The sequence below is a fragment of the Loxodonta africana genome, chromosome 7, assembly GCF_030014295.1.
Source record: "Loxodonta africana isolate mLoxAfr1 chromosome 7, mLoxAfr1.hap2, whole genome shotgun sequence".
Classification (NCBI taxonomy): domain Eukaryota; kingdom Metazoa; phylum Chordata; class Mammalia; order Proboscidea; family Elephantidae; genus Loxodonta; species Loxodonta africana.
The window spans coordinates 4,648,118-4,672,108 of record NC_087348.1 but is presented as its reverse complement, the minus strand read 5'-3'; the positions used below and the strand labels follow the sequence as shown (position 1 = coordinate 4,672,108).

Here is a 23,991-nt window from a genome sequence, read left to right as displayed (position 1 = left end):
CGATAGTCCCACTGGGTCATGTGGCACAGCATGCCACTTTCCCGCAACCCAGTGTTCTCATCTGAAAACGGAGATGCGACGCTCGCCCTGACCCATTTCATGTGGTTGTGACGTAGCTGACCCTGAGACGACGGACACGACTCTGCTTAGAAATCCTAAAGCTCTGTGCAGATCTGTAGTCATTTCCTCTGCGAATTCGGTGGCTCGGGCTCTGAAAACCCCCACTGAGAGAGAATGGTGTTGGCAGATAATATCAGGGACCAGAGGCAGCAGTGAGCAAGCACAGTGAGGTCGGGATCATAGCGAGTTTTGTATTATTGCACTTTATTATTTCCTAATCACCACAGACTCGTTGTCGTCGTAGAGAATGTTCATGGCACAACATTGGCCAATTCAACTTTTTTGCATGTACAATTCAGTACCACCACGACTAGGAACTTCTAAAAGTCCTCAAGTTTTTTAGTAGGTGCTTCTAAGTTAGTTTTTTGTCTCAGAACACACACACACACACACACACACACTCTCTCTCCCACACACACACTCTCTCTCCCACACACACACTCTCTCTCCCACACACACACTCTCTCTCCCACACACACACTCTCTTCTCTCACACACACACTCTCTCTCTCTCCCACAGACACACACACACACACTCTCTCCCACACACATACTCTCACCCACACACACTCTCTCTCTCTCCCACACACACACTCTCTCCCACACACACACTCTCTCCCACACACACACTCTCTTCTCTCACACACACACTCTCTTCTCTCACACACACACACTCTCTCTCTATCCCACACACACACACACACACACACACACACTCTCTCCCACACACACACCCTCTCCCTCCCTCCAAGGCATACCTTCCTGCTCCCATTTTTTCAGAAAATTGCTGTCTTCCACATTTTATGATGTGGAGTTTTAATTGCTGCCCTCTGAGTCCTGTGGTCATCATCCAGAAGGCACCGAATAATTTGATGGCTTGAGAAGAAAAAGGCATTTTTTTTTTTTTTTTGCAGTGGTTATTTGGCTGCTAACCACGAGGTGGGTGGTTTGAACCCACGTGGTGGCTCCCTCAGAGAAAGACGTGGTGACGGACTCCGGTCAAGGTTCCAAAGCCGAAACCAAGCGTTTGCCGTCACGGCCGTTGTGACTCAGAGCAGCCCTGTAGGACAGGGTGCAAGTGTCCCGGGGGCTCCCAAGGCTGTGATCTTCGCAGAAGCAGACGCACTTGGTGTGGCTGCCGGGTTCAGAGCGCCCACCTTTGGTTAGCAGCTGAGGGCTTACCCACTGAGCCGGAGGTTGTTAAGTGCCATCAGGTCAGTTCAGGCCCTCAGCGACCCTGTGTACAACAGAGTGAAACACCGCCCGCTCCTGCACCATCCTCACCGTTGTTACCCTTGAGCCCACTGTTGCGGCCACTGGGTCAGTCCATCTTGCTGAAGGTCTTCCTCTTTTTTGCTGACTCTTTACCGAGCATGATGTCCTCCTCCAGGGACTGATCCCTCCTGAGAGCATGTCCAAAGTAGGTGCAACTTAGGTTTTTTTTGCCATCCTTGCTTCTGAGGAGCATTCTGGCTGTCCTTCTTCCCGGATGGATTTGTTCGTTCCTCTGGCGGTTCATGACATATTCAGTGTTCTTTGCCAACACCATAATTCAGAGGCATCAGTCCTTCAGTCTTCCTTGTGCGTTCTCCAGCTTTCGCATGCGTGAGGCAACTGAAAACACTGCGGCTCGGGTCAGGTGCACCTTAGTCCTCACAGTGACATCTTTGCTTTTGAGCTCTTTAAAGAGCTGTTTTGCAGCAGATTTGCTCAACACAGTACGTTGTTTGATTCCCTGACTGCCGCTTCCATGGCTGTTGATTGTGGATCCAAGTAAAATGAAATCCTTGACAACTTCAGTCTTTTCTCCGTTCATCATGATGTAGCTTATTGGTCCGGTTGTGAGGATTTTTGTTTTATGTTGAGGTATAATTCACACCGAAGGCTGTGGTCTTTGATCTTCAGCAGTAAGTGCTTCAAGCCCTCTTCACTTTCAGAATCAAAGATTACAGCCTAGAAGACCCTGTGGGGCCGTTCTGCCACGTCCTGCGGGGTCGCTGTGAATCAGAGTGGACCCAGCGGCACCCAACAACAGCAGTCCTTACCTAGTGTTTTTCCTAACGAGTCCGCTTGCTCTCCCTTCTGCCTAGTTTGCTGATGTTTTCAGCCCCACCCGCCTCATCCCCTCCTCTCCCATCAGCTCCAGAGTCTCAGATCTTGTCATCTAAGTCAGCCGTGTGAGGCACAGTGAGGCGCGTGCTTGCAGCTTAGCCATGGCACTGTTGCGGTGCTGGTGGCCCGGCTCCGCGTCCTGTGGCTTCTCCGGAAGCAGGATTGCTAGGGCGCTGAGCCCCTGTGTCTCCAGCGAGCCTGCCTGACTCCATGGCTGCCTCTGGAGAGCACACGGGCCCTCGTCGTCTCGTGCTTGATGGCGGGGCCAGTGTTTCTGCCTGTTCCCCTGGCCGAGTGTGCCCAGCGTCGGCAGGTCTTCTTTTGTAGAGCGACTTGGTAACCTGATCGCCGTGTGTTTTTCAACTATAGGAGCAAGCCAGAGCCAAAAAGCAGACGCCGCCTTCATCCCCCACTCCTCAGCCGGCTGTGGAGGGGCCTCCTTCCAGCCCTGTGTATGAGGTGAGCGTTTTCCTTTGCTTTGCTGTGTCCAAGTCCGGGATCCCTTTGCGTAGCAGAAGATCCCTTCCAGGCTTAGGCCACATGTGGACGCTGAAGGTCACCCTCACCATCTGCTCTGTCTCCATCTGGGGGACGGGTCTGTGTGTCAGAGACAGACAGACATCTGTACAGGCTCCAGTCCCTGACTCTGCACCCCCTGCTGCCCTGGAGTGAGGCCCCACAAGTGGACCCCCTCTTGCTGGTGGCCCTCCACCTGCCCACACTCACTGGGTCCTTGGGGAAGCCATCCCCGGAGCTTCCTGTGTGTGCAGGCTGCGCTGTCTGCCTTGCCCCTGTCCAGGGTGGTCCTTGTGGACCCTGGCCAGAAGTGTTGATGAAGGCCACCGTTGGTTATGAGTAGCCAGGCATGTTCGCCGGGGCTCAGTCACAATGATGTCAGCAAAGTGGCGTTCCTCCTCAGATCTCTGTGCATGTGGTTGTGAGTGGTGACCCCGACCTCTGTCCACAGGAGGGTTTGGTGATAACCAAGCCCATTGTCTGTGCTGGGGTGTGCGGGCCCCATCGGGGGAGCGAGGCTGCCTGGCCCACTGCATACCTTAGGGTTTGGGCCCCGACAAGAGAAATCCAGGAAAACCTACACTTCAGCCCGCAGGAACTGAGCGGGAGGGGCTGGATGCTCGTAGGTGCTGCTGACCTGGTTACTGCGGGTTGGCGGGATGGGGCTGGATTCTTCAGGAGGAGATGGCTCTTGGGGCCTCCTGGTCGCGCCCCGCTGTGATGAGGTCTCCGCGCTGTCAAGGCCTGTACCCACGTCCGTCTCCCAGGTCCTGGCTGTGATGAGGCCTCCACGCTGTCGTCAGCGTGGCCCTCACGCCCCTGTGTCCCGTGTCTGTCTCCACGGTCCCGGCTGGAGCAGTAGGTCTGTGTTACTCCGGCTTCCGCAGAGCGTGTGCCACCTCCTAGAGGTGGGCGCGGGCCGCTGAGGCTTCCTCTTTGCCCCTCCCAGGATGCGGTCTCGTTGCGGGTGGAGGTGAGCTCCAGAGGCCCCGGCAGCCCTGTGATCCAGCTAGAGCCCGCATACAGCATGGAGGACCACCGCGAGGCCGCTGGCAGCCCACAGGGCACGGCCTACGCCCCCGAGGGCGTCTACGAGACTGCCGACACCCCAGGCCCCTACCAAGGAGGTGTGCTGGTGTTCCCTGTTAACCCCGCCCCTGTGCCTCGGGGAAGTCGGCCCCCTGCACCGTGCTGCTGGGAAGGTTTTCGTCAGGGGAGCAAGGCCCCTTGTCCAGGGAGCAGCAGCTCCTGTAGGGGCCGGCGTGAGGAGGGCTCAGGTGGTGTCAGGTGAAAAGGAGACAGGAGCCTTCGGTGGAAGCTTGTGGCAGGACCTCAGACGTGGTTCCAGGAGGCCAAGAGTGTCTGGGCTTCTTTAAGGGTGGACAGTTCCAGACCCTTTGAGAGCCTTAGAGGTACTTCAGGTATCTGACCCAGTGCCGTTGAGCTGATTGTGACGCACAGCGACCCTATAGGACAGAGAGGACTGTGCCATAGAATTTCCAAGGAGTAGTTGATGGGCTTGAACTGCCAACCTTTTGATTAGCAGCTGAGCTCTTAACCATGGCACCACCTGGGCTCCAGGTATGCTGACCTTGACCATGTTGTATCTTTAGGAGCCAACATCCCTTCAGTATGTTTAGACACATTTGACACAGCTCCTCTACATGTGGAGTGATGTGAGTGGTGGTGTCAGGTGTGGGGTGCTCTGGCTGTGAGACCCTGTCCAGAGCTTCGGGTGCCCTCTGAGTGGGACAGGCTGTATCTGCTGAGCCCATCAACCTCGGCCACTCACTCACCATGACCTGGCCTTCCCTGAAAAGGCCAAATGTTCAGCACCCTAGAGGTAGACCCCGGAAACTGTCACAGCACCCTCAAGGACAGCCCTCACTGGGGGCAGCAGTGCCGGGGGTCCGTGGCCTCGCTCCTGAGAGGCTGGCCTCCTTTTGTTTTTTGGGAGGTACCTGCATCCCCCAGTTCCCAGCTTTGACTGGGACGTTTCTCTGCCAACTAGCCCCCACCCCAAATCTCAGGAAGTGGTTTCTAAGCAAACACTACAGCGGGGTTATACATTTCAAGAACGTAGGCTTTCGCTCAGGTATTTTCTTGGCTTATTTTCAGAGGAGAACACCTACGATGAGTATGAGAATGACCTTGGCATTACGGCCATCGCTCTCTACGATTACCAGGCTGGTGAGACACCCACAGGGGCATGACAGATGTTCCTGACTTTGTAATCATTTTCTTAAGATAGTAAATCCTGTCTCAAGAGAGTTTTTATAGGCTTATTACAATTTTAAGAAATAATTTGAAATAATTTCAAAATTATAGGAAAGTTTCAGGTAGTAGCAAAAGCTCCCTTATCTCCCTCACCCAGATTCCATTTCTCTCACCATCTCCCTACACACACAGCACATGTACACACCTGCACGCACACATGCACACGCACATACCTGCACACACACACGCACACACCTGCACGTACGCACCTGCATGCACACAGATGCACACACGCACACACCTGCACGCACACACGCCCACTCCTTATTGTCGTCAGTCTCTCTGAATGTCTGAGGCAGGCAGCTGCAGAGATGCCCCAGCACCCTAAGTGCTCCACTGTGACTCCCAGAAAGGAGGACCCTGCCCATCGTGGCCCCACCCACCGTACAAGTCAGAAAGTCCCCTCAGTAGCATGTGGCACCCACAGACCCTCCACACTGAGCCCCTGGCTCCTCCTGGGTGGTTCCTGCATGTCCTTGTTGTGTCTGCAGCAGCCACCCAGTCTCTGCTGCCCCACAGAGGGCAGCCTGGTGTCCTGGGGGTGGCCCTCAGGCAGGAAGGCCACACAGCACGGCGCTCTGTGGTTCACACCACGGCACGCGACACCTCCCTGCGCCCTGGGCGGGGGGTGTCCGCCAGGTTCTCCACCAGGCAGTCCCTGTTTCCCCCAGGCCGTCTGTGTGTGGTCTGTGGAGTGATACAGTGGAGCCATCGAGGCCCGTTCCCCTCATTCACCTGGCCGCCTCTGACGGGCCGGCTCCGTGTCTCCATCCTTCCTTCTCAGCACGGGGCCTTCCTCTGACGGGCCGGCTCCGTGCCTCCTTCCTTCTCAGCACGGGGCCTTCCCTCCGCCACTCTCCCCTTACACATGCGTGCTGTTGTTGTTAGGTGCCGTCAAGTCAATTCCGACTCATAGGGACCCAATGTGACAGACTCAAACTGCCCCACAGGGTTTTCTAGGTTGTGACCCTCACAGCGGCGGCGGGAGGAGCCCTGGTGGTGCAGTGGTTAAGAGCTGGGCTGCTAACCAGAAGGCGACAGTTTGGATTTACCATCTGCCCCCTGGAAACCCTCTGGGGCGGTTCTGTTCCGTCCTGTAGGGTCGCTGTGAGTCTAAGTCGACTCGACAGCAGCGGGTTTGGTTTCGGTTTTTCATCTTCACGGGAGCAGATCAGCAGGTCTTTCTCCCGCAGAGCCGCTGAGTGAGTTTGAACCGCCAGCCTTTCAGTCAGCAGTCGAGTGCTTAACCCTTGTGTCATCAGGGCTACACGCATGGATTCTGTGAACTGTCTTTGTCTGTGTGTTTTAAAAAGCCATGAGTTAACCCTGAAGCTGCCCGCTGCAGTCTGTCACTGTGGGCCCTTTCTGGACGCCCCCCGCCAACACAGTTCTGAGTACTTTCTCCAGCGTGAAACCTGCCTTCCCGGGTTTCCTTGTTCGCTCCCAACCGCTCCTTCCCTCCAGCCGTCCCTCCCCGTCTTGCCCTGACCGATCCTCCTCAGGGCTGTCGCAGCTAGCTCGCCAGGACTTGGCCCTGCTGGGAAGGGGAGGGAAAGGCACGTGGGAAGAGAGGCTTGTGATTTAAATGTTTCTTGAAGAAGTAACCCTGGTTTGGGGTCTGGGTGCTGTTTTGAAGGGCTTCACTCAGCCTCTGCAACCAGCCTGTCTGTGTTCACAGACACGGGTCTTTGGTGAGAAGTGAAAAAGCGAAGCCCTCGGCCGAGGCCCGGGCCTGCACAGGGGGCAGCTCACTTCTCAGTGGGCTGCTCCAGGGAGCCTGGCTTTCCTGTTCTGATCTTTCCAGTCGTTGTAATTGCCCTTTCCTCACGCCCTCTCCCTAGCGGGTGACGATGAGATCTCCTTCGATCCCGATGACATCATCACCAACATCGAGATGATCGACGACGGCTGGTGGCGCGGGGTGTGCAAGGGCCGCTACGGGCTCTTCCCGGCCAACTACGTGGAGCTGCGGCAGTAGACGCCGCCTTAGCGCCCGCTGCCGCCCCTGCCACACTACAGATCATGCCTTTGTTTTTTGTTTTGGGAGCTGGGGAGGGGAATATACACATCGCCTTTATATTTAATACTTCTGCTGATGCTGAAAATGTGTAGGCCACAGAATTTGCTAATATATTGTAATCATGTTCCTTAGGAAGACTCGGGTCACTGTTTTTATGCCTTCAAGGTATTTTCTTTTCTCTTCTGCCAAATGACTGTCACGTGAAGCCATTTCAAGGAACTTCATTCTCTTGAGGCAAGTAGCCCAGCCTGTTGATGTTGTACGCAGTCGTGAGCCATCAGATGCCCACGGCAGACACGAAGCCTTCTCCTTGAACCCGGGTCGGGGAGCATCTAGCGGCTCAGTATTTCCCAAGTTGAGAATCAAGGTTCATAGCGAGGAAGTCCAGTAGCTCTCACATCCAATGGGAAGCCTTCTCATACGTGAATCTTCCAGTTTCGATGCGTGTGGGGTCTCTGCCCCCCTTTACCCTGAGCAAAAACCCCAGTCTTTCCTCCAGGCCTCCCTTTGCTCTGCCCTCCCCGATGCCTGGGATGACGTGTCTCTGTGTTCTCCAGTCTGCTCGTCTCCAGCTCAGCGCCCACAGTTCATGGCTGTGGGGTTTTATGATGAGCCGAAGGGCAGCCAGGCCTGTACTTGGCGGTGGTGGAAACGGCCACTGAGCTGCAGGGCGCAGTGCCTTCTCTCCTGTAGACTGACAGGCGTGTTCTTCCTGGGGGAAGGGAATATGCCGTGTTTGCCAAAACATTGTGTTAGACTACAGTACGATCTGATCCATCACCTTGCTAAAACGAGATGAAAACGAGTTGTCGTCGGACCAAAGCCCCTCCGTGTGGCTCCTCACGGGTGCTGCTGACCCCTCGTTGGATGGGAGCCATGCCTCCTCCCGAGAAGCCAGGCGGCTGACCAGTCACCACGCAGGCCGGGTCAGGTGTGTGCCTCCGGAAGACCTCGTCGTGGCTGTTGCAGGTCCCGGGGGCACCCGGTGACCACGCGCACACATCTCTTCTGAAACACACTTCTGCATACTCCTGGCTCCTCCAGAACTGGGGTTTTATATGCAATTTATTTTATCTAAATTTCTGTAGCACACCTCATAGGTATGATTTTTTTAAATTAAATATTCCAAATAAAGTTTTTGATCCACTTGCTGCATACCGTGCTCTGCTGTCTGGCACTGTGTTTTGCGGTTGAGGGGGCTTTGTCACCACCAGGGCCTGCTCGCTGGCATGCCGGTCAGACCCCACAGTGGCCACACTCATCCTGCACTCGTGTCCAGCTTCACATGGAGGGTCCTTTAAAGAGGTGCCCTCCTCAAAAGGTGCTTTTTATAAGACCTTCACTGTCAAATTTTCTGGCAGGGGTTCCAAGCAAGATACAAAATACTGTTTAAAAACTTGTGTCTGAATTACAGTTCTCAAAATCCTGAGGTGGCTGCCATGAGGCTACAGATACTGTTTTCTCTCAGGCACAATTAGTTAAAGTCTGGGGGACACAGGCGAGCTGTGGGGCTGGCGGCAACTTGCAGGCCTTGCCACAGCCGGGTGCCATGAAGCCCAGGCCCCTGATCCTGCCTGACTGAGGCTGCTGCCTGGCGCATGTGGGGTGTGGGGGAAGTTGGCAGGGAAGTGGTGAAAAGGACACATGGCAGAAAGTAAATCCAGGTGGCGCATCTGAGTGGCTGCTCCAGGTTGCAGAGGGCTAGCCATGGGTTCTGTCCACTGTCCAGGCTCCCACAGTTCCATGGGGACACATCAGTACACATGTGGGTGGCTCCAGTCAATGGCTGAGTGGATGTGTGCAGGAACTTTTGGAAAAGCTGCCCTCACCATCCCTGGGAGGAACAGGGAGAACAACGGTGTAAAACACTGATGTCCCAGAAGGCTGCCTGCTCCCATTTGCAGGAGTTGGCAGGTGGCATTTTCTCCCCAGCACAAGCGTGGTGCCTTCCTCCTTGGTCTCAGCACCTGGGGGGCCCCCGTGCCCCCTCCCAGGTCCACTGTGCCCCAGCGCCTCTCGACCTTGGGGAAGCCCGTCCTCGAGGCAGGAATTGCAGGGACCTTTGGTTTTCAACTGAACTGAAGGGTGAACCTGCCAGGGTCCCTGAGGCTGAGGGTTCAAGTGGTGTGCTCTGAACACTGCGAATTAGACTCCAGCTGGATGTGCTCCGTTCACCATCCAGGTCTCCCCACCCTCCCTCCCTGCCCTTTGGTGGGGTTTGTTAGAGACCAGGTCTCTCGGGAGCTGAGAGGGGGACATCATGGGGGTAGGAGGGAGCTTGGGCCGAGGGCTGCTGCCTATCAGGCTCGTGCCTCTAATGACATGCTCTGTGCCCCTCTTCCAGCCTGGGGTGTGAACCCCCAGGGCTCCTGGGTGCTGTCCCTCCCCATGCCATCCCTGCACACTGCCATAACATGGCATGTCGCCCCTTTTCCAGCTCTGCTTGCTGCAGACGCGCCTCGTGCTCAGGTGTCAGCGAAGTGAGGCATGGCTGGAACGCAGCCGGTGTAGTTAGGGTCACAGAGAGGAGCAGCGGACTGTCCCCAGGTTAGGAAGCTGCCGCCAGCTTGGGGCTGGTCGTGAGGAAGTGGGGCAGGGAATAATTAGCACGCTGCAGGGGGGTGGGACCAGGGCACAGAAGTGGCACGGGGAAGGGGACAAGGGCACGGAAATGGCCCAATAGGAGCAGGACTGTCTGGGCGTGTCCGAGTGTTCTGTTGGTTTGACGACCTAGGGTGGCCAGGCAGCCTGTCACCAACCTGTGCACCTGTCTACACTGACCTCCCCCTCATCTGACACGCCACCTTTTCAGATGTGATTATCTCAAAACTAACCCAGCCCTTCTGTCTCAAGGTGGAAACACCCCACAGGCCCACACCAGTGGGTGGTCGCCGGGGACAGGTTTTCTCTCACTCGGAGAACTTTAGGGGAGGTGGCCGTACTTTGCTCTAGAAACATCGTTGTGTTATGCAGGGTGCAGGAGCACCTGCGTTATAGCAGCCACTGAGCAGTGTGGGTGTGTTTGTGGAACGGGGGCCTGGTGGAGTACCTTTCACATCTGGCAGATCCACTAGGACGTCCGGAGAGGCACTGGTGTCTGCAGGAAGGCTAGGTGAGCACGTGCTAGTGCTGGGCCGCAACGGAGCACGGGCTGGGGCTTACGCGGGAGACACGTGAGCCCACCGCTGTGTTTAGTGTCAGTGCAGCCCTGAGAACAGGCAGCTGTAAGAATATGAAGGAGCAGGGGGGAGGCGAGACCTAGGGGCTGGGGTGGGTAGATCCAGGAAAGCTCTTCAGAAGAACCTCCCTTAAGATGGACAAGGTTTTTTGGGTCTTTTTTGCGTGTTAAGTGAAAGTTTACAGTACAAATTAGTTTCTCATTCAAAAATTTATACACAAATTGTTTTGTGACACTGGTCGGAATCCCTACAATGTGTCAGCACTCTCCCCCTTTCCACCCTGGTTTCTCAGCATCCGTTTGTCCATTTTTCCTGTCCTTTTCTCCCTTCTCGTCTTTGCTCTTGGGCAGGTGTTGCCCATTTGGTCTCGTAGACTTGACTGAACTCAGAAGCATGTCCCTCCCTACTGCAGCCAGATACCTGTGCCTACACCAGTCACCCCTGCTTGTCTAAGACTAGGTGAGAGCGTGCGCTACACACTTGGTGACCAACTACCTGGACACTTGAGCTGAATCCATACAAGAAAAATGGACTTCTGGGCACACCTACCTAGTAACAGCTCTGGTGACAGGATGTTAGAGCTTCAAAGGCACCGATCATCAAACTAGCTCACTCGAGCAGCCTATTTGGGCATATCAAAACAAAACAAGAAGCTAGGACACAGTAAGCAAACATAAAATAAATAACTTACTGATGGTTCGGAGACAACAGTCAATATCAAGTCACATAAAGAGGCAGACCAAAGTGGCTTCAGCAAGCTCCCAAAATAAAGAATCAAGAAATCTTCTGGATGAAGAGTTTCCTGAAACTACTGAGTCGGAATCGACTCGAAGGCAGTGGGTTTGGTTTACCAGAGGTCGAATACAAAAGATTAATATACAGAACTCTTCAAGCCATCAGGAAGGAGATCACAGATACAGCATTAGAGGAACTTAAGAAGAGCATAATGACAAATTTACTAAGCTGCAAGAATCCACAGACAGCAAACAGAAATTCAGAAGATTAACAATAAAATTTCAGAATTAGACAACTCAACAGAAAGTCCTAGGAGCCAAATTGAGGCAAAAGAAGTCAGAATTAGTGGGACTGAAGATAAAGCAATGGACACCAACATAGCTGAGAAAAAATCCGAAGAATTAAGAAGCCCCTTCCTCGTGTGTGTTGTTTGTTTTATAGGCCCGTCTAATTTTGGGCTGAAAGGTGGGCTGCGGGAGTGTCTTCAGTTCTGAGTTAGCAGGGTGTCCGGGAGCCATAGTCTCAGGGGCTCCTCCAGTCTCCGTCAGACCAGTAAGTCTGGTCTCTTTTCGTGGATTTGAAGTTTGTTGTACATTTTCCTTCTGCTCTGCTTCCAGGTCTCACTGCCTTCAGTGTTTCGTCTCTGTCTCCTGGCTCCAGGAGATTCTCAGTGCAGGGATCCGAAGGACACGCTGGCTTCTGGCTATTCTTCCTTGGTGTTGCTGGGATTCTCTTTCCTGCCTCTGGAGTGGCTCATTCCAAGCCTAGCAGGATGGCAAAACCGACCAATCCTTTTGTGGGCCACAAAGGGTTGCTATGAGTCAGAATCCAGTCGATGGCAACGGGTTAGGTTACGTTAGTAATTACCCTATCACACAGTCCCACCCAATCACTTTGGTGGCAGTTACAAGACAATGCCTAGAAAGTCCACACAAAAGTGATCCATGGCACCATGGAAGGCATTTCGTAAATGTCATGAGCACTTACAATCAGTCGATTCTAAGAAGATGACCCTCCATAATGCGAGTAGGCCTTATCCACAGAGTTGAAGGCCTCAAGAGCAAAAACCGAGGCTTCCCAGAGAAGAAGGAATTTTGCCTTAAGGCTGTGACATAAACATCCTGCCAGAGCTCCCAGGCTGTCTCCTGGTCTAAGGATTCTGTACTTGAGACTCCTGGAAATCCCAGCCTCTACTCATTACCCAATTCCAAAACCCCTTCCACGTTTTTAGGCAACCGGTAGAGCTGGTAGTACAACTCAACAGTTTCGGGGGGTTGACATAACAATACCACAAACTGGGGGCCTGTGAGAACAGGAATGTATTGTCTCAAAGTTCTGGAGGCCAGAAGTCCCAATCAATGTGTCTTATTCCGTGTTTTATTCCTTCTGAGGGCTCTGAGGGAGAATCTGTTTGTCTCTTCTGGTTTCTGGTGTTGGCAGCAATCCTTGGCGTACCTTGGCTTGTAGACGCATCTTCACATGGCCATCCTTACTTGATGTGTTCATGTCTCTAAGTATCTTCTCTTTTGTTATGGATTGAATTGTGTCTCCAAAAAAGCTATGTTGAAGTCCTAATCCTTGGTACATGTGAACGTGCTCTTGCTTGGAAATAGGGTCTTTGTGATGTTGTCAGTTAACATGAAGTCACACTGGAGTAGATGGGTCCTATTCTAATCTGAGTGGTGTCCTGTAACAGAGAAGAGACAGAAAGGGGAAGGACAGTCATGTGAGGATGGGATTATGCTGCAACTACGAGCCGAACGAACACCTGGGGCTACCAGAGCAGGGAGAGACCAGAAACAATCTTCGAAGAGAACACCGCACTACCAAAACCCTGAATTTGGACTACTAGCCTCCAGAACTGAGATAATACATTTCTGTGCTTATCAGCCACCCACTTTATGGTACTTTGTTATGGTGGCCCTAGAAGACTCATACACAGTCGTGTCAGGATGTTGCCTGGGGCCTTGTAGCTAACGAGCCCCTGAACCAGGCTGTGGATCTGAGTTTCTGACCCTGGGTTCAATCCTGTATTTGCCACGTAAGTCTTACTTATTTTCACCCTATCTCTTTGCACAGAACCTACCCTATGTCTGTCTGTGTGGGTGGAGGCGTGGAAGGCAGCCGCGGTGGTGATGGGAAAACCATGTCCTCAGAGCTGATGTGGGCTATGCTCATTGCTCTAATAGCTGTAATAGAGACAGTTGGAAATTACCCTAAAGGTCCAACTAAAAGAGGACTTAGGAAACTATGGTGTATCCACTCTAGGGGATATTGCGCCACCATTATACACTGAAGGGTTGAGGACGGGGTAGCTTGTGGTAAAAAAGAAAGTGAAGACAGCTGGAGACAAGAGTGTAATCGTACTGTGAGTCCAACAAAGGTAAGAAAAGGTGCGTGTTGAGGGACTGGAGAGGAACCTGGTGGCACAACAGTTAAGCTGCTAACCCAAAGGTTGGCAGTTTGAACCCTCCCTGGCGATCTGCTCCCCTAATGATCACAGCCTAGAAAACCCTATGGGGCAGTTCTCCTCTGTCCCATGAGGTTCTATGCATGGGAATTGATTCCATGGCACCCAATGACAAGGGACTGGAAGTCATTATGCCTAAATGCAGACACTGGGTGGTGGCAGAATCATGGGCAATTCTTTTCTCTGTTTTTCAAGGTGCTCCTGTGTGGTTATGAGTTTTTGAAATTGAAAACATTAAATCTGTTAATAATCATAATAAAAAAGCAAAACTTCAAACATGTTATGTATTATGACTCTAAAAAAAATGCTGAAGTCCTAACTCCTGGTACCTGTGAATGTGATCCTGTTTGGAAATAGGACCTTGCAGATATAATTAGTTAACATGAGGTCTTACTGGAGTAAGACAGACTGGTGCCCTTATAAAAGGACCTGAGGACACAGAGAGAAGACCACCATGTGATGATGGAGGCAGACTGGAGTAACGCTGCCAGGGGCCAAGGGACACCTGGGACCACCAGAAGTTGGAAAAGACAAGGAAAGATCCTCCCTAGAGTCTTCCGAGAGAACGTGGCCTTGCCGAAACCTTGAATTTGAATGTCTAGCTTCCAGACTTCTGGACCATGAAAGATTTCCCAGAGAATGAGCACCTCCTCGAAGTTACCCCCGTGTGAAAAAAACACCTTAATGTTTGTATCTGATTTCATGCTGAAACTTGGAGTTAAAAAATTGCGTGACAATAGAACAGGAAACGTAAATAAAGTTATACTTCATGAAAGGAGCGCTGGTGGCACAGTGGTTAAGTGCTCAGCTGCTAAGGAAAAGGTTGGAGATTCAACCCCACCAGTGGCTCCATGGGAGAAAAGACCTGGCAATCTGCTCCGTAAAGATGAAAAAAAAAAAAACCCAACCTTGAATTCCGACTGATAGTGACCCTACAGGACAGAGTAGAGCTGCCCCACAGCCTTCCCAAGGAGCGCCTGGTGGATTCGAACTGCTGGCCTTGATGGTTAGCGGCCACAGCACCTCACCACCGTGCCACCGGGGTTTCCCTTTAAATGTCACGGCCTAGGAAGTCCTATGGGGCCATGTCACGGCCTAGGAAGTCCTATGGGGCCATGCCACGGCCTAGGAAGTCCTATGGGGCCATGTCACGGCCTAGGAAGTCCTATGGGGCCATGTCACGGCCTAGGAAGTCCTATGGGGTCATGTCACGGCCTAGGAAGTCCTATGGGGCCATGTCACGGCCTAGGAAGTCCTATGGGGCCATGTCACGGCCTAGGAAGTCCTATGGGGCCATGTCACGGCCTAGGAAGTCCTATGGGGCCATGTCACGGCCTAGGAAGTCCTATGGGGCCGGTCTCCCCTGTCCAAAGATGGCCCTGGACAAGAAGCCTCCAGAACTGGGAGGAGCCTTGTCTGCAGCCCCCAGGTGGTGGTGCTCGGCTCCGCAGCCCCAGGACGCCGGCGCGCGGCTACTGCCAGCCGGAAGGTGGAATGTCACCACTGCTCGGGACGCCCAGCGACGGGGTTTGAAGGCGACGCCGCCGCCTGCGGAGGCGGGGAGCCCTCCCGCCGGGACACGGGCAGGACGCCTGCGTGCGCGGTGGGCGTGGTCGCCTCCGCCATGACCCCGCCTCCTGGCCTCGGCGATTAGCTGAGAGCTGGCCCCCCGACGGCAGCTGGCCAATCACAGGCTTCGTGCTCCTGTGCCTGTCATGATTGGTTCACGCAAGGCGCTTGAGGAGCGCGGATGTCGGGGCTTCTCGGCGGTTAGTTCCGCCGCCTGAGGCCGCTGAGGGCAGGGCAGGCTGCGGGCCAGGGGGCGGGGTCTGCGGGCCAGGGGGCGGGGTCGGCGGGCCGGGGGCGGGGCTGCGGGCCGGGGGGCGGGGGCTGCGGCCGAGGTGGCACGAAGGCTGACGTCGCCCGGCTCGGCCCCTAAACCACGTCACGCCCCACCCATGCCGCCCCCTCGGGTGTCACCCCTAGACGTCCCCCCTCGGACGCCGTCGCCCCACCCAGTTGCCCCTTCACCCACGCCGGCCCCCGCCCCGCACCCACGCCGCCCCACTCCCGCACCCACGCCGGCCCCCTAGGATGTGGACCCCTCGACATCACCCCACCCTGCCGCAGACTGCTCCATCCCGTGGTGGCTGAAGCCCCTGGGTGGCCCCCAGAGCCCTGGTGGGAGGGCGGTGCCCCAGGGAGGCACCCTGTCCGTGGAGCCCCGCAGAAGGGCCGCCGGCTTCCCAGGGGGACGCTGCAGTCAGTGACCTCACACCGTACTGGAGCGTGGCTGTCGGGCCTCCCTGGTGGCCGCGGAGACCCCCGAGGAGGTGGGTGGCTGGGGGCCGAGGCACCTGGGTGTGGTGGGGACACAGAAGACTTCTCACCCCCCAGTGAGGGGTGCGGGAGACCCCTCCCCCCAGGGACCCGCCGCTCTCCCGACCCGGCCTGCAACGGCACAGCCAGGCCAGGGCCCTGAGGGGCAGGCTAGGTGAGGGGAGGTGCATGGGGCAGGGGCCACACGTGGCCAGGGGAGAGCAGCAGGTAGGGGATGGGAGGCAGGAGTTCCAGAAGGTTCCCGGGCAGCCGACAAGCCGGCAGAAGGAGCAGGGGAGGGTCCCTGAGGGCTCTTGGGGAGGCTCGCCCTTACCAGATAGCGGCCCAGAAGGCCCCCCAGGAGCCCGAGGGGCTGCAGAGTGGGCAGAGTAGCAGGCCGGGGCTGAAGACTGAGGGGCTGCCTCCCCAGGCCCCCCTCTGCCACGGACACAGCAGTGCCTGACCTGGGCACAGCTCCTGCCCACAGGGCTTACCTTCCAGAAGAGGATGGGGGTGATACTCAGTGAGCAGGTAAGTAAATTAATGAGCTAATTCAAGGTAGTAAGAAGTGTCCTGGAGAACGGCAAACGGGGTGGTGCGAAGCAGGCATGTGATTGGGGTGGCTTCTGCTCCAAGTCTGGCGGTCCAGGAAGGAGCTGGCCACCCGGAGACACAGACTCGAGCATCATGGCACAGTGGTTAAGAGCTACGGCTGCTAACCAAGAGGTCGGCAGTTTGAATCCACCAGCAGCATCTTGGGAACCCTACAGGGCAGTTCTACTCTGTCCTGTAGCGTCACCATGAGTCAGAATCAACTGGATGGCAATTTTTTTTTTTTTTTTTTTTACCAGGAGGAGCAGGCCCAGAGAGCCCCCAGGTGGAGTGTGGCTGGAGCGAGGTGAGCAAGGAGAAGGCTAGAGAGCTGGCAGAGAGGGCAGCATGGGGCCTGGCAGGAGGAGGTGGGCCTGGGGCTCGCACAGCTGAGACCAGGCCGACAGCCTCTGTGTCACCACGCCATGTCCAGCCTTCCCTAGGGTCCCCTCCCTCCCACCACACTGTCCACTCAGCTCTCCTGGCTGTGGCTGGAAAAGGCTGCTCCCCGGTGCCCATGTGGGAGAGGGGAGACCTGCAGGGTCTCACTGTATCACTGCCGCTGTTGTCACATTTTATGTTTTTAGCTTGCCCAGATGACAGGCTCCCAGGCCAAGGAAGGCCGCTGCTGCCATGTGCCTTTGGCTCTACGTAAAGCTCCAGAGCTGGGCGGCTCTGCCACACTCGATCTCCACTCCTCCTGGGGTCCTGCATCTCATCGCGTCCTTGATCTGGTTGGCCTTTTCCCCAGCCACTGGGGGTGCTAGTGAAGGGAGAGGAAAGGCTGTCCAGCTCTAGCTGGCAGAGGAGGCTGTAGGGCGCAGGAGAAAACAGAGTTGTCAGAGTCAGGAGCGGCATCAGTCAGGAAGCGGGGGGTGGCAGCGACAGAAACTGGCTCTGGCTGACTTATGCCTCGGAGGACCGTGTTGGGAGAGGGAGAGTTTGATGGGGGACTGGGAGGGGCAGCTCTGCGCCCGGTGAGGACTCACAGTCTTCAGGATGTCTCATTCCAGTTGCCTTTCGGCCATGGGAGGTGGCACCTGGTTTCTCTGAGCCTCAGTTTTCTCATCAGTAAAGGACTAATCACTGTTGTGCCACCCGCCTCATGGGATTCTTGTGAGAATTAAATCGGAAGCCATGTGTCACGTGATCTCTAGCCGTGGGCCCTTTACAAATGTCATGTCTGGTCTCTGTGAAGGCTGGGATCGCTGAGTCTTGGCGCTCCTGGTCCCAGCTGACGTAAATGTTCCTCTTCCATGACCGTGAGGTGATCTAGCCGTGAGGAGCCCCCAGCTCACCCAGCCTCCTGGCCCCCCGGCCCCGTACAAATGACTTCGCAGGAAGCCGTCGCTGACAGACTGACGTCAGCAATGGCTTCCTTGGCACCTTATCGTGGTTCTCTTACCAACAAATTAACTTAGCCAGGGATGCAGAAGGGCAAATCCTGGTTCCAGATTCTCTATGGCCCCCAGCAAGACTGTGTTCTTATCTATAAAATGGGGCTATTAGTCGTTATCTCATAAGGCCGCTAGACAGAGTGGATGCCGTGCCTGGCACAAAGACAGCACGGGGTAGACTTTTTTCCAACCCGTCCTACCTCGTGGGAAGGTGCCTGGCAAGTTGATCTCTGCCTTGGGCTATGGTCACCTTCTCAAAACTCCAGGGGCCTCCTACTCCTCCCCTTCTCTGGGTTCTGGGGTTTGGAAAACAAGTTGACGTCTCTTTTTGCAGTTATCCTGGGCAAGGAAGACCACAGGTGGGCAAGGATAGGGTGGTTTGCCTTCTAGGAAGCAGCAGGACGGGTGTACTGGCCACCAGCTGCAGGTGGTGACCAGCTACCGCCACAGTCAGTCTGCCAGCCTGACTGGATGGAAGACCAACCAGCCATTCCCCTGATCTCCAGCTCATGAAGGGCCCAGGGCTTGGCGCTCCGTCTCTGTGGCCCAGTGGCCACTGTCAGTCCGCTGGCTCACTCTTTCACTCTTGAACACGTCCCACAGGGGATGTCCCCTCATTTCCAGCAGAGGCAGCAGCAGCGTCTAAGGCGTGGAGTGGGGCCCTCAGGAAGCACCCCTCATCTCTCACTTCGAAACCACCCCATTCAGTCCCGGGTCATTGGCAACATTGGTGGCCCGAAACTGACAAACCTGGGTGTCCAGCTGACTCCTCCTGGCCTTGTAAACAGCAGCCCTTATGAGGGTCTTCTGAGGTGAAGGGGCAGAGGGGAAAACTCCAGGTCTGAGTTGCTCCTCGTTCCCTTGGGATGTGAGCATGTGACAGGACAGCACGCTGACACGCCCGTGGATACACCAGTGGCCTTTGCCCACCTCTGGAAATGTCAGCGGCCTGCTTGCCGAGGGGTCCCCAGAGATGATGGGGCTACAGAAGTGCTGCCACCGCTCCATCAGGCCGAACACTTGCACTGCGGCGGCGGTGATTCTGGCCCCCAGGCAGGGCGGCGGTCCCCGAGGTGCCTGCTGCACCCCAGGCTCGGCTTCCGAGACGCCGAAAGTTGCTCAGGAAGCTTACAGTGTAAACGTCCATTAAACAGAGCCCGACGGCGTTGAGGCGAGAATGAGACTGGTGTACTTCTCACACCCCTTTTACAGAAAAGCAGGCTGTGTGTCGTGACTCCTTTAGCTTAGGAGAAATTGAAATCGTTTTCCCGCGAAGAGTGCCCTCGATCACTAACACCAATATTTTGCCTATTTCTAGCAAAATGTAAAGAGTGATGTACTGCGGACTCTGGTGAGCACTGCCGACAGGCACCACCAGGGGGGGACACAACACGGGGGAAGCAGGTCCGAAAGCCCAGGACTCTTCTGTCAACGTCTTTTCCGTGGCACTTCTCAAACAAACACCATTTGTGTTTTAAGTCAATGAAAACTCCTGAAAGTGGTAGGGTAGACAGCACTTTTAATGGGAAATTAATTGATAACACAATCTTATTTCAATTTTCTTTTTATTTTTTTAAACCGAAATGACTGTGTATATGCCATAGTCCTGTGATGAGAAGGGCCCCAGAGTCGTGTCCAGGTCTTCTCAGCATTTCATTTCTCGGATTGTTTTTTCTATATGTTGCGCATTGATATGGGCTTCTCAGTTCAGAAAACAAGGCACTATAACTATTTTATCGGCTACATTAATACATTGAAGATATATTTATTCTGTCATTAAATACACAGCATTTGAATACAATACGGTTTTATGCGGATCAGGTTCAAAACACCCAAGGCACACACTTAATTTTTTTCCTTGTTTTTTCTTTTCTGTGTTTATTTGAAGGCTCGTATTAAAGTTTCAGAATTGCTATAGACAAAGCTCCAGGGTAGACACAACGGACAGCGACGGTTGTAACTTGCAACATACAACGGTGAAGACTGGGAGATGTAAGAACACGCTACCAGAACAGTAAAGAAACCCAGTCACTGATACAGCGCGGCGTCAAAACGGAGGTGATGAGAGGCTGAGAAACAAGCTTGGCAACTGGCCGGCCGCTCGCACGAAGCACAGGCAGCCCCGTCGGGGCGCAGCCGCTGCGGCCCCAGCCCCTGTGGGGTCCTCGCTCACCTCCTTGCACGTGTACCTGGACATTTACAGATACAGAAAGGGCTCCAGTCACCGGCTTCGTAAAATCTCAAAGGTCAAGTGAAAGAAGAAGTTTTCCAATAATTTTTTTTTCCCCGTGACCAAACTAATATACTCATCTAAGAAAAGAGGTTGGGAAGAAACCGCTGGACTATGAGGTGGGGGTGGTTGAGATCTGGAAGAAACCATCGGAAGGTGAGGCCGGGGGGCTTAAGGAAGGTAAACTACAAGAAGATATGTGAATTAGAATTTTTCGTTGACCATGGAAACGTAGTGGTTGCTGCTCAAGATGGAGAATGTGCCAAAATAGAAAAAAGAAAACCGCACAGGAGCTAAAGACGAGTTTTCGTTGCTGAGGCCAAAGAAGAGGCTCAGTGTTTTAAGTTTAAATTAAAACCCAAACCCACTGTCATCGAGTTGATTCTGACCATATAGGACGGAGTAGAACTGCCCCATAGGGCTTCCAAGGCTGTAAACCCTTACAGAGGCAGGCTGCCACATCTTTCTCCCGAGGAGCAGTTGGTGGGTTTCAACCACCGACCTTTCCGTTAGCAGCCAAGCGACTTAAGTACTGCGCCACCAGGGCTCCTTAAATGTAAATTACGCTTCCCTAAGCTGAAGGTACAGCCTACATTGTCCTAGCTCAGTTCTCTGCCAAGAGACACGTGTTCTCTTGCTCCAAGCCTTGGCGTGTTGCTTGCTTATCAGGACCTTGTTGGGTTTGTGTCAACCAGAGGGTCTGCCCAGAGCCGCAGGTGCCATGGCCTTACAGGAAGAAGACAATGGTTGGGGGTGTGGGGGAGGCCTCTGCCTGAGCAGAAAGGTCACCATCCGGCTCCCCTCATCCCACCCCCAGAACCAGGGGAAAAGCCAGCCCTCAGCCACACACTCCAGGAGTGTTCACGGTGGTTGGTTTCCACATTCTGAACAATTCTGAAATAATGTAGGTTTTGATTTATACATTGAAAATAACTAAGGAAATGGCACAAAGGTAAATGAGGTCAATGAAAGGAGCATTTTTACTCTTTGATGGAAGATACCGTCTGGTCAGTTTTATAGAGGTAAAGCTGGCTATGTTTCAGATAACCTTACAGTAGATGGCAAGTTTGGCAACTTCTTTGTTTAGTTCAGTTTTCCCTGTCTGCAATCAGAACCACAACCTTAGTGCAATAGTATATTTATTTTTTACAGTAATTTTGGTTGCCGTACAAGAGATTTAAGGGTCGGGAGGAGGTGCAGTTACAGGAGCTTTTGTTTTTGTTCATTTTTGTTTTTTAATAAAGTCTAAAAAGAAGAAAAGCACGAAAGTAACAGCAATGTAGATAATGGGAATATGTGTTGTTACAGAAACTATAGTGTGAAACATTGGTATCTAGAAAACAACCCCCCCCGCCCCGAAAAAAATTGGTAATGGGAAAATCAGTATTTGTGGCCCACACATGAAAAGTCATTACCAGATCAACTGGGTAATGCTTGCTCAAGAACTCAGAGGAAAAAAAAAAAATCACCATTTTATTAACTTAAGTACCACAAATAATTAGCTTTGTGATATGTAAAGTTCAGCAAATCAACAGTCCCACTGAGTCATTTTTATATTAATGAATTAACTTAAAATGTGCACAGACGCCTGGAGAAGGTGTCTTGGCAGGTAGACATCATTCACATCTTGAGAGAGTTTGGTTCTGTATACACAATATTACAGAAACTGGCATGTAAATGCAATTTATTTAAATTACAGTATATAACAAAAGTTGATCTTAAAACCTGGGATACTATTAACACGATCTTTATATGAGCAGTTGAACGTTTGTTCCACCATTAAATAGGGTCATGGAATAGGGCCTGGTCTTAACACGTCCCAAAGGGGGAGGACAGTGGGAGGCTATTTGAATGAGAAACTATTGCTTTCTACACCAAATCACCCAACTGGAGCTAGAGACTGATCCACCTTGGCGATGTGTGTGTTTGTGGGTCAGTGCAGGTTCTCACAGGCCCTGTTGCTCTTCGGTGATGAGACAATGTAAAAATGAGCTATTTTATCAGCTCTTCAGTCTTTCAGTTGGTTTGCGTCTGGTTAGCTGCATGTGGCTCAAAGCTGCTTTAAGAAATAGCCAGCTCTCACGGGCTGTCTGCCGAAGCTCAGCAAGCCCAAAGCCACCACACTGCGCGCGACTGCAATCTACCGGCGGTCCCCTTGACGCCTGCTTTCTCTAGCGTCTGCCTGGCACTGAGCGTAGAAGTAATACCACCGCAGGCAAAGGAAAAAAGGGACTGACTGAACTGAGTTTTGCGGTGTCACCAAATGGAAGACAAATAAGGCCGAACCACCATCTTTACATTTTCTGAAACATCGTGCAGCCTCAGGAGGCCACCTACATATAGCATCTTGGCTTGAAATTCCTCTAGGGTAATATTCATACGTCTGGTGATGGAGAAACTGAAAGTCTACCGAAGGAAGGCGCCTTAGCATTCAGCTGATCTTGAATTAGATTGGATCGTTCGAATACAAAGATTGACCTGCAAAAGGTTTTAGAACAGAGGGCGGTCCAAAGACTTGTTTTGCAAATCAGGAGCGTGTGGCTGGAAAGGGTGTGTGTGTGTGTGTGTGTGTGTGTGTGTGTGAGTGTGTGTGGGTGTTGTTTTTGGAGAAACTGCTGCACTGTGAGTTGTAACCACTTTTGAAGCAATAATTGTCCCTTGATGATGAACTTGTAGCAAAGATAGAAAATATAACACAGCTCTGCTGGTTCCAATGCATCCAAATAAGGTTGATTTAAAAAGGTCATACTTCTAGAATTATTCCACACAAATAGTAAATCACAAAATTTTGTTTTTTCTTCTTTAACTTTCTAGCACTGAAGTGGCACAAAGGCTGCGTAGTAGACCAGCCACTTTTTTTTGTCTTAAAATATTGTGCTTATAAACTATCTGTACAACTATTGAAACTTGCAGTAAAGAAAGGTATTTTAAATTGCTAAATTTTACGTATTCATTCTAGGGCTGTTCCAGGCCTAATCAGACACTCGCTCGTGAGCATTAAAAAAAAAAAAAAAAAAAAATCATGTATTATAATTAGAGATGGGCTGGGCTAGTTCTGAAATCATAATAAAACCAAAACCCTGACATTCGAGTATCTTCCAAATGTGGGAGAATGTGCTGGGAGCCTGACGGGATGTTTTGCTGTCCGTATGCAATGGATGACCTCCCTTGGAAATCAGAGGTATTGTTAGAGGGGAGGAGGGGTCCAAGGAAACGAAGGGGCAGGGCTCTAAGAAGGCCTTGGGGAGGCAAGTCTGGCAGTCCAGGAGACCCCCTGCTCTCCTCCTTTTCACCTGCTCTTAACCTGCATCCTGCAACCCACCTTCTCTTCTTCACCCTGAGTCCCGTCTACACTCCACACCCAGTGGGTCCTCAAAGAACCTGTTGGCTATTAAGACAAGCTGGTGGGATTCCTGGACACCTGGAGAGAAAGGAAAACGCCCCTGAAGTGTCATCTTCCCTGGCCTCAGATAGCAAAAGGTGCTTGCCCCCGGCAGGGCTCAGAGCTGAGGGCGCTGCGCCCACACTCCCTGTGAAGACACGGCCCAGGCAGCACAGGCCCGTCATCAGCCTTGCATCTGATCTCCCAGGTCAAAGTGGATGCTCACCTACTCTGATCTTTGCAGAGCTGAAACGTCTTCAATTGAAAAAGAAACGCTGAAAGGCAGAGAAGCCCCTTCTCACACCCCTAAACAGATGTTCCTGGCAGACAGCTGTTCTTATTCTCAAGGAGACTTTGTACCCAGGCAGCCGCACACTGGCTGCTTCCCATGGCAAAGTCCCCCTCATTGGAATCGTGACTTTGTGCTTTGACTCATGCTATGTGACATCTGTGTGGCCACCTTGGAAACATGCGAATGGATTTGCAGAAAGCAAGCAAGCTAAGCAAAGCTGGGCACGACCCTGCTCAAACTCCCCACCACTGCCAAGAACCTCATGGCCAAAGAGCCACCGGAGCATGTCGCAGGAGGAGACGGGAGAAGAGTCTATACAGAAAAAATGTTTCTCTGCCTTTCAGGCCCAAG

At 53.1% G+C, this 23,991-nt stretch overlaps 1 protein-coding gene across 2 annotated transcripts in view; it reads left to right on the top strand.

Annotated features, from left to right (window-relative positions):
• Positions 1 to 8,200, top strand: part of CTTN (cortactin) — a 42,767-nt gene extending 34,567 nt beyond the window's left edge. For both annotated transcript variants that reach the window (XM_064287613.1, XM_064287612.1), the window contains 4 exons: positions 2,602 to 2,691; positions 3,698 to 3,875; positions 4,867 to 4,938; positions 6,867 to 8,200. In XM_064287613.1, coding sequence (XP_064143683.1) covers positions 2,602 to 2,691; positions 3,698 to 3,875; positions 4,867 to 4,938; positions 6,867 to 7,003 — 477 coding nt within the window. In that variant the 3' untranslated portion in view covers positions 7,004 to 8,200. The remainder of the gene's footprint in view (positions 1 to 2,601; positions 2,692 to 3,697; positions 3,876 to 4,866; positions 4,939 to 6,866) is intronic.
• The last annotated feature ends 15,791 nt before the right edge of the window (positions 8,201 to 23,991 follow it).